General features: G+C 58.5%; 2 protein-coding genes across 3 annotated transcripts; one reads left to right on the forward strand and one right to left on the reverse strand.

Annotated features, from left to right (window-relative positions):
• Positions 1-275: 275 nt before the first annotated feature.
• On the forward strand, positions 276-3,421 carry PPP1CA (protein phosphatase 1 catalytic subunit alpha). The gene is made up of 7 exons (XM_079104044.1): positions 276-421; positions 907-1,038; positions 1,190-1,420; positions 1,913-2,017; positions 2,451-2,674; positions 2,753-2,887; positions 2,967-3,421. Exons 1-7 carry the CDS (start codon positions 367-369, stop codon positions 3,075-3,077), a joined length of 993 nt encoding a protein of 330 aa, XP_078960170.1. The 5' UTR covers positions 276-366; the 3' UTR covers positions 3,078-3,421.
• A 505-nt stretch (positions 3,422-3,926) lies between these two features.
• On the reverse strand, positions 3,927-8,685 carry RAD9A (RAD9 checkpoint clamp component A). Of its 2 annotated transcripts, XM_079104043.1 has the most exons (11): positions 8,501-8,684; positions 8,348-8,418; positions 7,830-7,958; positions 7,370-7,484; positions 7,184-7,283; positions 5,681-5,790; positions 5,480-5,589; positions 5,346-5,410; positions 5,116-5,253; positions 4,229-4,412; positions 3,927-4,152 (listed from the first exon to the last, which is right to left on the reverse strand). In XM_079104043.1, the coding sequence occupies exons 1-11, from the start codon at positions 8,532-8,534 to the stop codon at positions 4,057-4,059; spliced, it is 1,152 nt and encodes a 383-aa protein (XP_078960169.1). In that variant the 5' UTR covers positions 8,535-8,684; the 3' UTR covers positions 3,927-4,056. The 2 variants fall into 2 exon arrangements, with proteins under 2 accessions (XP_078960169.1, XP_078960168.1); XM_079104042.1 differs by having other exon boundaries at positions 5,346-5,589; positions 8,501-8,685.
• Positions 8,686-12,659: the final 3,974 nt, after the last annotated feature.

The following is a 12,659-nucleotide window of genomic DNA, read 5'->3' on the forward strand; positions in this document are numbered from 1 at the left end:
CCGGTCCCAAATTATCTGAACACAGCTGGGTGACTCCTCAAGGGCTGAACCAGACCGAACTCCACCCAACAAGCCCCACCCACCGGCTACCAACCAGGCCCCGCCCCGTGGCCCGAGGCTCCGCCCCCGGGCCGCCGCGGCGCTGCGCTTTACGTCCAGCGGAGGCGCTAGAGCGCGGGGGACGGCGGGGCGCGGCGGGGCGCGGCGCGACGCGGAGGGGCGGGCGGCGAGGAGGCGGGGCGGCGGGCCGGGGCGGGCCGGGGCGGGCCGGGGCGGGCGGAAGGAGAGCCAGGCCGGAAGGAGGCTGCGGGAGGGCGGGAGACAGGAGCGGGCCCGGAGCTGCTGGGCCGGAGCGGCGGCGCCGCCATGTCCGACAGCGAGAAGCTCAACCTGGACTCTATCATCGGGCGCTTGCTGGAAGGTTGGCCGGGGTGGGGAAGGTCCGCGCCCTGTCCCTTGCCCGGCCCGGAAGTGGCCGCGGGCGGGCCTGACCCTCTCGGGGCCAGCGTCCACTGGGCGGGGACGCGCCGCGAGGTCCCGTGCCACGGCGCCCCCCCATCCCCGGGGCTCGCCTCACGGGTCCGGGCCTCTCCGGCAGGCGGAGCAACCCCCTCTCCTGGGCCGGGGCGCACGGGTGGCCGGGGCTCCTGGGGCGAGGGAGAAAGCTGTGCAGCGTAGCCAGGAAGGGGCGCTGCGCTTTGAGCTTTGGGTGACAGGCCCCTGCGCACCGCAGCCTCAGTGGAGGGCCTCGAGGGTAGTTGGGGGTCTTGTCTTGGAGGCCCCGCAGCAGCAGCTGCCCCTGCCAAGTCCTGGCCCAGCCGCCCCTAGAGGTACCCATGGGGCCACCCGAGTTACCCACCCACCTGTCCCAAGGGCCAGGGTCCTAACACCCTATTCTGCCCCCAGTGCAGGGCTCACGGCCTGGAAAGAATGTACAGCTGACAGAGAACGAGATCCGTGGTCTGTGCCTCAAATCCCGAGAGATTTTCCTGAGCCAGCCCATTCTCCTGGAGCTGGAGGCCCCCCTCAAGATCTGCGGTGAGCCCCCCACCCAGGTCCCTTTGGCTTCCTGAAAGTGGCATTGCCCCCCTCCCCAAAATTCCTGGATCCCTCTTCCCTTCAGCCCATTCCTGGTCCTGGGTTCAAGTGTACATCTCACACCTAGCTTACCCAGTCCCCTGGATCACAGGCGATATCCACGGCCAGTACTATGACCTCCTGCGGCTGTTTGAGTATGGTGGCTTCCCTCCAGAGAGCAACTACCTCTTCCTGGGGGACTATGTAGACCGGGGCAAGCAGTCTTTGGAGACCATCTGCCTGCTGCTGGCCTATAAGATCAAGTACCCTGAAAACTTCTTCCTGCTGCGTGGGAACCACGAGTGTGCCAGCATCAACCGCATCTATGGCTTCTATGATGAGTGTGAGTGGTCTGAGTGTTAGACCCAAACTGTACACACCACTCTGCACTGGACGCTCGCAGATCCCCTGTGGGCTGGTCATTTCCTGCCTGCTGTCTGGCCTGAGGCCTGGCACCCAAGAGGGGTCTGGTGAATGGATGCTGCCTGGAGGATTGTCCATTTACTACTGCTTCCCACCAAAGCCCTGCTTGGGGACACACCCCTCCAGTATATTCTTTACTTAGGCACATAGGATGCTTGTGTGGCCTGGCCCTACTCACAGGGTGGGGGCAGATTCTGACCCCAAGTTTGAGCCAGATTGAAACCCAGATTTCCACGGACTCAGGTGCTTTAGAATTACTCCTAGAGGACTGGTAGGGGTCGGGTGTGGGCTTGAGCCTTCCTTGCCTTCCAGTCTCCTTCTCCAGCTCAGCCCGAACAGCCCACAGAGTACTCTGGAGAGCCAGGGTGGGATGGGCAGGCCTCCCCACGAGCCATCTCATTCCCCTGGGCAGGCAAGAGACGCTACAACATCAAACTGTGGAAAACCTTCACCGACTGCTTCAACTGCCTGCCCATTGCAGCCATTGTGGACGAGAAGATCTTCTGCTGCCACGGAGGTGAGGGTGGCTGTGGGCACAGGCTGAGGAAATGCCTGGGAAGGAACCCAGGCCATGTCCCTGGGGGCCGTGGAACAAAGCTGTTAGCAGGACTATTATTCCCAGTCGCCTGAAACAGCTCTCCTTGAGTCTAATCTTGGACATCACTGGCAGGAAGTCCCCCCATGCCACACTGTCAGGCTGCACTCTTTTCCTGTTGTGGCATTCAGCATCCTGCAGTGCCTCCTTTCTCCAGGGAGCTCTGGGCTCCTTGAGAGCGGGGACATCTTTGTGCTTGTGACTTGACTCGAATCTACCTGCCTGGGATCCTAGAGTCCAGGAGAGGGGCAGAGTGGTGGGAAGGAAGTGAGGCTGATTCCCAGAGGCTCCCTGGGACAGGGAGCAGGGGACATCTGTTTTGATGCTTGTTTGAGGAATTGTCCTGTCCCCACAGGCCTGTCTCCAGATCTGCAGTCAATGGAGCAGATTCGACGTATCATGCGGCCCACGGATGTGCCTGACCAAGGCCTGCTGTGTGACCTGCTGTGGTCTGACCCTGACAAGGATGTGCAGGGCTGGGGCGAGAATGACCGTGGTGTCTCCTTTACCTTTGGGGCTGAGGTGGTGGCCAAGTTCCTGCACAAGCATGACTTGGACCTCATCTGCCGGGCGCACCAGGTGGGCCAACAGTCCTGGTTAGGGGAAGGACAGTGGGCACACTGTGCTTGTGGAGCTAACTAACCTATCCTTGCCCAGGTGGTAGAAGATGGCTATGAGTTCTTTGCCAAGCGGCAGCTGGTAACACTTTTCTCAGCTCCCAATTACTGTGGCGAGTTTGACAATGCTGGTGCCATGATGAGTGTGGATGAGACCCTCATGTGCTCCTTCCAGGTGGGTGTGAGGAGGGCCTGGTGGGCCCTGCGCCCCTGTGGCTCAGCACTGTAAGCCTGACTAGCTTTGTCTTTTTTAGATCCTCAAGCCCGCTGACAAGAACAAGGGGAAATATGGGCAGTTCAGTGGCCTGAACCCTGGAGGCCGACCCATCACCCCACCCCGCAACTCCGCCAAAGCCAAGAAATAACCTCCGTGTGCCACCCCTCTGCCCCGATGATGGATTGATTGTAAAGAAATCATGCTGCCATGGGGGATCACACGGGCCCCTGAGGCCCACCCATCTTGGGGAACATGGAGCCTTGGTGTATTTTTCTTTCTTTTTTTAATGAATCAATAGCAGCGTCCAATCCCCCAGGGCTCCCTCCCACCTGCACCGGCAGTGGCTGTAGGTGGGATCCTGGGGCTGAGGCTGCAGCTCAGGGCAAGGCAGGCCAGATTGTGGGTGTCCAGCCGTGCTTGGCCAGAGGGCTGGCAGCCGGATCCTGGGGCAACCCATCTGGTCTCTTGAATAAAGGTCAAAGCTGGATTCTCTCCATGGCCTCTGTCTCTTGTCCCAACACTGGGGCTGGCAGCCTTTCTGCACAGAAGCACTGGGGCAGGCAGGCTTGCTGGGCGCAGGACTGGCCAGGGCAGCCCAGCCATACACTCGGGTCCAGAGGCTTTTGGAATTCCAAGTGAGGGCCAGAGGACATTGAAAAGGCAGGAGAAACGGTCTTTTCCATCCACAAAGGGCCCCAGGGATGTGCCCAGTGTTTGAAGGAGGGACATTCATGATTGGCAGAGAGTGAATCAGCAGGGGCAGGAGCCCCTTTGTGATTTTTTTCTTAGGGAGGTGAGGGAGGGAGGCAGGCTTCTAGCCCTGGCCAGATGGCTATGGCCTGGCCTGAGCCTGAATGGTAAATAAGAGGTAAGGAATCTCTTGTGGGAATGCAGCGTGCCGCCAGGCCTGGGAAAAGATGTCACTGGTTGCAGGTTGTGGGGACGGCAGGACTCAGGCCAGGCAGGTTAGCCGGGCAGCCCTGCAGCAGACAGCCAGGTGCAGCCTGCACACTGCCAGCTCGCCCCAGCACAGTCAGCCCCTCTGCTGTCCCCTGGACTGAGACCCAGCCCTGCCACTGGCTGGCTTCTAGTCCACAGCCTCTGGACCTATGCTTCAGGTTCTCAGTTCAGCCTTCACCGTCACTGTCTGCAGCCAGCACAGGGCTGGGGCCCTGGGGAGACTGGATGGGGGCCAGGATGGAGCCAAAGAACAGTGAGCGGAACTGGAAAAGAGGAGGAAGCCAATAAGCTCTGGAGGGGACTCCTTCCTCACCTCCCAGCCCCCACCCCCAGCCCTACCTTCTTGGGAGGGGGAGTCCCAGGCACTGTACTGGGCTCAGCTTCATCTTCCTCCTCTGAGCAGGGGCCAGGAGAAAGGGAAATGGAGGGCAGTGCCCGTGGGCCCTCGCTGCCTACAGTGGTTTCCATAGCAATCATGTAAGAGTCAATGTCATCGTTAGCAAAGTCATCCACGTGGGGTGTGCTGCAGGCAAAGATGGAGCATCAGAAGCAGGGAGAGAAAAGGGGGCATAGAAAGGCCCCACCCTGAGGGCTCCGAGGGGGCTCTGGGGCCTAAGACTTCTGGTGAGCTCTTGGTTTTATTACTTCCTGATTGGCTGGAGAGAGAGGATGCAGGGGTCAAGTGGGGGCTTCCTGGAGGGGGTGGGTCTGGAATCCCTTTGATCAGAGTTCTGGTAGGGGCCTGAGGGAGGCATCCTGGGGTGAGTTCAGCTCAGCTGGGGGAAGGGAGCAGCAAGTCCTGAGAAAGAGGCCACATGGGGCGCAAGCCCCCACCTTCCCTAGGGACAGAGCTGGAGAGCACTGGAGCCCAGGGATGTGCTGGGCGGGGGGCCAGACCAAACTTCCTCTGCTTCAGCTACACTGGGCCTATCCTCCCCAACCCACCTGCCCCTCCAGCCACCTGCCTCCCCGCAGTCCTCTCCCTCCTAGGCCTGGGAGGAGGCTCAGAGGGAAGGCCTCAGCCAGAGAAGGAAGCCAGGAGACCTTGGGGATGCCTCCCTGGGTGGGAGGGGTCTCTGAGTACAGCTGACCGTGAAGGCTGAGCCTGCAGGGCTGGGGCCTGACAGGAAGTCTGTGTGTGTGTGCTGGGGGAGGTGCAGAAGCTGGAAGCAGCAGGCTTGTGTGCACGAAGATGGAGGGAGGAGTGGGTGGACGGGGGCCCTCACCTGGGAGCCTGCAGCTGAGGCACTGGCCTGTGCAGCTCTGAGGAGCCCATGTCCTGGGAGTGCAGGTCCGCCTCGGAAAGTGTGGCCAAGACAAAGTGGCCATCCAGCAAAGAGTCCTCGATGATGAAGATGGCTGGCCTGGGCAAGGGACAGGGTCTCAAACGAGGTCATTCCACGCCCCTCCTGGCATCCCGGAGCCCGTCCCCCTCCCGGTCCTCAAGCCGACTTACCTGCCTGGAGCATCGAAGTGAATGCTAAGAGGCAAGTGCGCTGACTCCGCGAAGCTCAGGAGGCCCTGGGAGGAAAGCGGCAGTGAGGCCTGGGCTGGGGGGAGGACAGGTGGTGGGGGTGGCGGGAGGCTCACCCGGAATTCCCTGAGGCAGAAAGTGATGGCCGCTCCTACTGGGGCCTGCAACTGCTGGAAGTCTTCCTCCCCAATGCTCATCTCGGTCACCATGGCTTTGACAGTGCTGTCTGTCAGGCAGACACAAGGAAGAACTTGAGCCCTGGCCTCTGGGCCCAACTCGAGTTCTGCTCCCCACCAGGGCATGTCCGGCTCCCTCACCTGCCTCTTCCTCTTGGTAGCTGCGCAAAATGACCCGGTGGCCACGGCCAATGCCCAGTGTCACCTCAGCCAGTGTGGGAGGGAAGGGCAGAATGGCCTCCCCCAGGATCCTGTGTGGGCAGTGACATAAAGACATGTATGCACGCCTTGGGAAGGGCAGGACAGGATGAGCAGGACATGACCCCTGCCAGGTCAGAAGCTTCTCAGCTATGGGACAGAAGGCAGTGGGAAGGCTGGGCAGGCACATATCATCATGCAGGGCTGAGACACCATATTCATGCCAGCCCTACAACTTGGCCCTCAGAGCACGTATGCTCATGTCTCCCAAAGATACACACTGCTAAGTATTTACACACAAAATAATATGGAATCTGCCTTAAGACAATAGGGTACAAGAATTGGCACACACTTATGTATTTGAAACCAAAAAAAAAAAAAAAAAAAACTGCCCATGTTTACAAAGGGAGAGAGCTGGGCATGGTGGTGCACACCTGTAATCCCAATGACTCAGGAGGCCAAGGCAGGAGGATCGCAAGTTGGAGGCCAGCCTGGATAACTTAGGGACCCGTCCCAAATAAAAACTTAAAAAAAAAAAAAAAAGGCTGGGGATTTAGCTCAATGGTAGAGCACACCTGGGTTCAATCCCCAATACTGCAAAAATAAATAAGAAAATGAGTGAGTAAGAGAAAGAATAGCAAGAGAGGCGGCCCAAATGCAGACCAAGGAGACAACATTCCCTTTCTCCACGTAAAGGAGGCCTGATCTGATCGCTGCTGCCTCGACCTAACTTGGGGAAGCAGACATCAGGACCTGGAAGGACCGTGGGGAACTTGAATGTGAGCAGTGTCCAGCCTGGAGCTGGCAAGGAAAGCTGACTCTTCCACTAGAGAGCCCACGCCCTAGCCCCACACAGCCCCTCTGGGTTCTGACTGCGCAGAACGACTGTACCCTCATCATGGATTGCTTAGTAGCCCTCCTGGACCCCAACTTTCCTGTCCAGCTTCCTGCCTTGGACCTGGAGACTTCCCAAGACCAGAGCCTGGGCAGTTAGGAAGACAGGCTGCCCCTGAATGGGGACACCTTCAGGACAACTAGACCAGACAAGGGCTTGACCCCCTGAGCCCCAGGGTAAAGACAGGTCTGCGAGGTGACTCGGGTCAGACAGGAGGTCTGATGGCAGCCAGATGTGCTCTTCAGAAGGGGAGTGCAGATGGGTCTGAGGGGCAGAAAGCCAAGCCAGACCGCTGGGATGGAGAGAGCAGTTCCTAGAGACCGTAGGGAACATGTGGCAAGGGAGCATCTACCCCTCGTCCTCCACACTGCCCTCTGCTTCAAAGAGTCAGGTAAGAACCCCAGCCAGGGAAGAAGCCCTTTGCACTGGGCTGGAGAGCCTTCGCGGGTCACAGAAACCCTGGAGGGGAAACGCAAGAGATGTCTTCTTAAATTGAGCCACAAAGAAGGAAAAGAGACCCAGGGCAGAGCTTGTGGCAGGGGTGCGCTCACCGAGCTGGGGCGCGGAGCACATGGGGGCACGAGGATGGGTCGAAGACAGCCTGCAGGGATTCACAGTCCTGGAAGGACAGGTTGTGAGTCTTCCTCACCCCTGCATGGGCAGACAGGGTTTCAGCGGGTTTGCCGACCTCCCCCAGCCCCCAGGGGAACCCCGCAGCTGGCCAGGTGCCTGCTCACCATACTTGCAGTGCAGCTGGACCACCAGGCGGCTGCTTCTGCCATTCAGAGAGATACAGCATTTCTCCACAGTCTTCTCCAGCATGGCCAGAGAGCGGAAGACGGACAGAAAGGACTGAGCAGGAGGAGGACACATCAGCACCTCCACTGGCCACCACTGGCCCCGCATGTAACACTGGGAAAAGGTCTCCCATGACATGCGGGACATCTGCATGCTTCCAGGTCTCGTCCACACTGTCCTCCTGCCCCGAAAGGCTTGAAAAGCCTGTTTACTTTTCTGGACCCACTTAAACATCACCACCCTCTCCAAGTCCCTAGCATCAACTACCCTCTCCGTGCCCCATCACCCTCTGTGACCGCCCACTGGATTCTGCATATGGCTGTCCCTGCATCCAACTTTGAGTGCCCCAGAGCAGAAGCACGCTGGTGGCAAGGCCACTCCTGCTGGGAAAGGCCTCACCTTCATCAGGATCTTGCAGCGCAGCAGGTCCTGACCAGGGGTAGCTGCCTGGTACTGCTGGAAGAAGAGGGGGGCGAAGAGGAAACACGCGTAGGCGGAGCGGGAGGAGTTCACGGTCCTGAGGGAGAGCTAGGCCAGAAATCCGGGAAGGGACGTGACACGGTCAGGAGCAGCCAGAGGCCTACCCTCTGGTCCTCCCCCTCCACTGTCATCTTCTGAACACTTCTTCCCCTGGGAGTTGTCAGGGCACCCAGCCTGCCTAGCACTGCTCCCACAGCCCAGGGCTCCTGGTCCTGCCCCCGGTTACCTCTGTCACCCCCACCCAACCAGTGGGCAGTCCAGGGAGGGCAAGTGCAGAGTGCACACGCAGGCCTGGGAAGGTGACAGGGCCCCAGGTTACCGCCCAGCAGGCAGGAAGGAAGCACACTCCGCGGACGAATCTGCTCATGGTCACCCCGCTGGGCACTGGGAGCACTGAGACCCGGCTGGAACCGCCCCTGCACGCTCCAGTGCCTCACCCCGTCCTCCAAGGGTTCCAGGTAGAGCTCGTCCCCGATACGCGACAGGGAGTGCACGGCCTTGCCCAGCACTGCGGGGAGGAGAGCAGAGGGGGTTAGGCGGGCGCCTCGGGCCGGCTCACGTGCCTCGCCGCCAGGCCGGCCCGAACTCACCCTTCACGTTGCCCCCTGTGACCAGGCACTTCATGCTGTCCCCAGCAAGGCACCCGGGCCCAGCCTGCTACCCGACCCGACTGAGACTGGAGTCCGGCCCGCGGCAAAGAGCCGCACGGGGTTCCAGCCGCCACTGCGAGTCCGGGGTTCCCTTCCCGCGCACCGCCCCCCGCCGGCCCGCCCCCGCCCCCTTATTGGTCCCTGCACTGGCGCCTCCGTCACGTGAGAAAAACGCTCGCAGGGCCCGCTGTCACGTGACGGAGCTTGCTTCCTGGAGGCGGGCCCGTCACGTGACCCGGGCGTGGTCTCCGCGTTGTGGGTCGCGTCTCCCTTCCCCGGCCGGTCCGGCCCTGCACCTCTAGAGAGCGACTCGTTGGGCTGCACGGCGGACGCCAAGAGAAGAGGACGCAGCTCTAGGGCGCACGGTGTCCGTGCGGAGGACGCAGCGCTGGACTCGAAATCCGGAGATGGAAGGCCCGCCCGGGTCACTTAGTACAGATTTCCTGGGCGTCTGTCGGGGCAGGCAGGTCGAGGCCAGACCTTCCGCACCCAGGCTGGGTCAGACTCGCACACAGGCAGCAGCCTTCAGGCTCTAAAAAGGGGTTAAAGTGACATGTCGCAGAAGCCGGGAGTGGAAAGGGGCTGTTCATTCTGGCATCAAGAATCCTTCATCATCCTCTGCATTGATACCAGAGAGGAGATTCTGCAAGCAGAAAAGGTGTACCTGGCCGTGGGAGGAGCAAACGCAGAGGCTCAGCCGTGCGCGGGAGAGGGAGCCCGCTCTGTGAGCTTTGTGGAGGGGTGGGGGCCCCCAGGAGAGGAGGGGCACGACGGGGAGGCCCCGAAACGGATAAAAGGGGATCGTGGCGATGCACATTTCACGAAGACCCTAGACTGTGTAAAGGGGCGCGGGTTCATCGGCTGCAAAGTCTTCCCCTTGCTCTGGACCTCTGTGCCCAAAGGGAGGTCCTGAAGCGACTCGTTGACCCCGAGTCCCCGCAGCACCACGTTTGATGACTCTCTGAAGGGCTTTGGGCGAGCCTCCCCTGTGTTCCTGTAGGGCCGGCCTTGCCCCTCTGATTCTGTGGGTAGTGAGGAGGCCTCTTGCTCTCCAGGCTCTTTCCTTCTTTATCGCCTTTCCCTTTCCAGGGGACTGGCGTCAGGTCCCCCCTCCCCAGCCCTTCAGCTCAGCAGACTGGGAGTTACCCTGGCCCCTTCCCCCTCATTTCCTTGGTTCAGTCCTTCATGAGATCCTGATTGCTATACTTACCAAACAGATGGCAACTTGACCCTCCTCCTGGGTCCCTGGTCTGTCACTTGGATGACCACAACAGCACTCAGCAGCAGAAGAAGTGACTTCCCAAAATGTTGATTGTGTCATGCCTCTACCTTGTCTTCGTGTTTCGTGGTTGCCTAAAAATCCAGATTTTTGACCCTGAACCTGCAGGATCGCAGTCCTACCCATCTCTCCACCTGTTTCCTCCCTTTGATCATCTGTGTGCCCTGCCAATTCTCTGGACTGGCCACTTTCTCTTGGGCCTGGGCATCTTGGCACCTGCTGCTCCCTCCACTGTGGCCTTCTGCCTTCTCATAAGCTGGCTCCTCTTCCTCAGGCTCAGCTGCAGCAGCCCCTACTCAACGAGGCCTTCACTGCCCCTCCCCCAGTCCTCCCTAGCTAAGTCCCCAGCCCTGTTGTAGCCATGGTGCTTATCACTGCTACAATATTTCATGTGTTTATTTACTTAATGTCTATCTTCGTCATTAAGGTTTCAGCCTCACTTGTCTGGAACTACTGCTTCCTTCATTACTGTATCCTTGTATGTCACTCAGGGCCTAGCCCTTTGTGGATGATAAGTAGACAGGTGTTAGGTTAATAAACATGAACCATAGGAAGCTGAGCTGCAGCCAGGCATGGTAGCGCACACCTGTAATCCCAGCAACTCAGGAGGCTGAGGCAGGAGGATCTCAAGTTCAAAGCCAGCCTCAGCAACTTAGCGAGACCCTGTTTCAAAACAAACAAACAACAAAGAACTGGGGTTGTGACTCAGTGGTTAAGTGCCCCTGGGTTCAATCCCTGGTACCAAAAAAAAAAAAAAAAAAAAAAAAAAAAAAAAAAAAAAAGGCTGAGCTGCCACTCACTTGGTCTTGGCATCATGAGGAGAGAAACAAATCCAGCCTCCAGTCCTCTGCCTACAGTGCCAACCTTCCCTGTATGACAGCTGTCCCCACACTCTGCATTGAAAGTGCAGCCATAGCCATTTGCTCCCTTGCTGTTCCTCCTCTCTGGAATGCCCCACCCTGGGAATCAGCATGGCCTTCTAGCTTCTCCAGCCCTACCAAGCAGCCAGCTGGAGCAGAAGGTAGATGACAAGGCCTCTGAAGGCAAGAGAGGGAGCCTATGACGTCAACAGTCCCATGTCTGTCCCCAGCACCTATGGGGCTGTAGTGTCCCATCCCCCTGAGGTCTTTGGCCCAAGGGGAAGGGAGACAAGCACTTTGGAGTCTGTGGTCGGTGGCCCCCCCACCCCCTTGCCAAAAGCCAGAAATCACCTGGGCCTTCTGTAGGACTTAGAAACCAAAAGGGGCCTAGAACTGGGAGCCAGGACACGGGGCTCCTGTCGGATTTCACACTGCATGTTCTTGGACTGTGGAAGAACCTCCCTGTCTAGGGCTGTTTCCTCATCTCTTTGCTGTGCTAGAGGAGGGTGGAGGAAGCATGAGACACTCCCGGAGGCCCCCTTCTAACTTAACTTGCTGTGACCCTGAAGGGGCCCCAGGACACCCCTGTGCCCTCATCTCCCCCACACCGGAGAGGGCCTATAACTGGTGTCCTGCCTTCCCCTCTCCCCAGCTCCTGGGCCATGAGACTCGATGGGCTCCTCTAAGGGCCAGCAGCCGAGGGGGACTTTCTTGTGGGGTGAGAGATAGGTATTGGAACCCGAAGAGGACCCAGGTCTGCGCGGTAAGCCTCACAGCCTTGCTTATATGTGGCTTCAAGCAAGTCCGGGGCCTCTCTAGGCCTGTTTCTTAAGCAAATGAGGCAGTCGGATGAGATGCTCTGTCAGGGTTCTTGCAAACCCCAAACTTTGTCCACAGCCCACATTAGAAGTGGCCTCCTGTGAGCAGGTAAGCCTGTGAAGGTGTGGGTGTCTACAGGTGGCAGATGTGAAGTGGAAGAAGGTGGTCACCATTTCACACCTTTAAAATAATTATCTGGGGCTGGGGCTGGGGCTCAGTGGTAGAGCACTTGCCTAGCATGTGTGAGGCACTGGGTTCGATCCTTGGCACTGCGTATAAATAAATGAATAAAATAAAAGTCTATCAACATCTAAAAAATACTAAATAAATAAATTAATTAAATAATTATCTGGTAGGAAATTTCTTCCCTTCAGTCACCACTTCTCACCCAGTTAGTTTGGGGAGAAATCTCAGGAAGCCCAAAGGCTGAAACCTTCCTTGGTGCTTCGGAATCTACTCATTCTACACACATCAGATACACTTTTCTAAGTGCGGGAAAGACTGCAGATGGAGCTCCTGTTCCAGGGAGGGGGCTTCCACCCTGGTGGGGAGAGACAGTCGGCACACAGTGCACAGAAGGTGGCAGGTGCTGTGGGGAGAAAAAAACCCTGGAGAGGGACCGGGGTGTTGGGGGAGGATCACTCTAAATAGCAGCGCTGGTTTGGTCTTTGGAGAAGTTGACTTTTGCACCAAGACCTGAAGGAGGCAAGGAAGTGTGCTCTGCAGGTACCTGGGGACAAGCAGAGTAGGTGGAGGAAGTGGCCAAGGCTCTGAGCAGGAGTTTGCTTGGACAGTGGAGTAGCTGATCTTGGCAGAGTGGAGGCTCCTGAGCTGGGACAGTGAGGGCTACAGCCTCCTGGGAGAAACTGGCATTAGCCACAGAATGACCAAAGCAGCATGGCATTGGACAGATCTGGAGAGGTGTCAGGAAGGGCTTCTAGGGAGCAAGGACAGTTTGAGGTAGGCAAAGCTTGGGAAAAAAAAGTTGAACGGAAGAGCACATTCACTGAGGAGTGGTTGGTGAGGATCAGGTAGCAGGCACCTGCTCTGTCCCGTCCAGGATATCCTCACAGCTGGAGAACAGATGGGATTATTCCTGGTGGGAGGTTCTCCAGGTTGAGGTAACTAAGCAGCAAAAGAG

Source organism: Sciurus vulgaris (genome assembly GCF_902686455.1).
Source record: "Sciurus vulgaris genome assembly, chromosome: 11".
Taxonomy (NCBI): Eukaryota; Metazoa; Chordata; class Mammalia; order Rodentia; family Sciuridae; genus Sciurus; species Sciurus vulgaris.